Here is a 306-nt window from a genome sequence, read left to right as displayed (position 1 = left end):
TGTCCCCGCAGCGCTTCCCCGCGGCCCGGAGAGCTCCGAGCGTCACCACAAGCGCTCTGCGATGCCACTCCACCTTCTCAGCTGGGTGACATCTGCATTTGTTAGCGTATCCAGAGAACCGAAGGATTATTTCGGTGGCAAGGGACCTGTGTGCGCGCCCCGTCTCAAAACGGGGCCGGTTCAAAGTCAGGCTGGGCTGCACAGGGTGGTGGTCAGTCGGGCGGTGAATGCTTAATTAACCCCTAATTTACCCTCTGGTAAATGTTTAGTTAACATGCTGAGCAGGATCAGCCTTGGGCTCTGCAT

General features: G+C 57.2%; 1 protein-coding gene across 1 annotated transcript in view; it reads right to left on the bottom strand.

The window, feature by feature from the left end:
- The window catches only part of LRRC23 (leucine rich repeat containing 23), a 6,299-nt gene extending 5,993 nt beyond the window's left edge, over nt 1–306 (bottom strand). The window contains exon 1 of the mRNA XM_008631930.2: nt 252–306. Within this exon, the coding sequence (XP_008630152.1) occupies nt 252–306 (55 nt within the window). The remainder of the gene's footprint in view (nt 1–251) is intronic.

Source organism: Corvus brachyrhynchos, unplaced genomic scaffold (genome assembly GCF_000691975.1).
Source record: "Corvus brachyrhynchos isolate BGI_N302 unplaced genomic scaffold, ASM69197v1 scaffold3, whole genome shotgun sequence".
NCBI classification, from domain to species: Eukaryota; Metazoa; Chordata; class Aves; order Passeriformes; family Corvidae; genus Corvus; species Corvus brachyrhynchos.
This window is presented reverse-complemented; position numbering and strand designations above follow the sequence as displayed.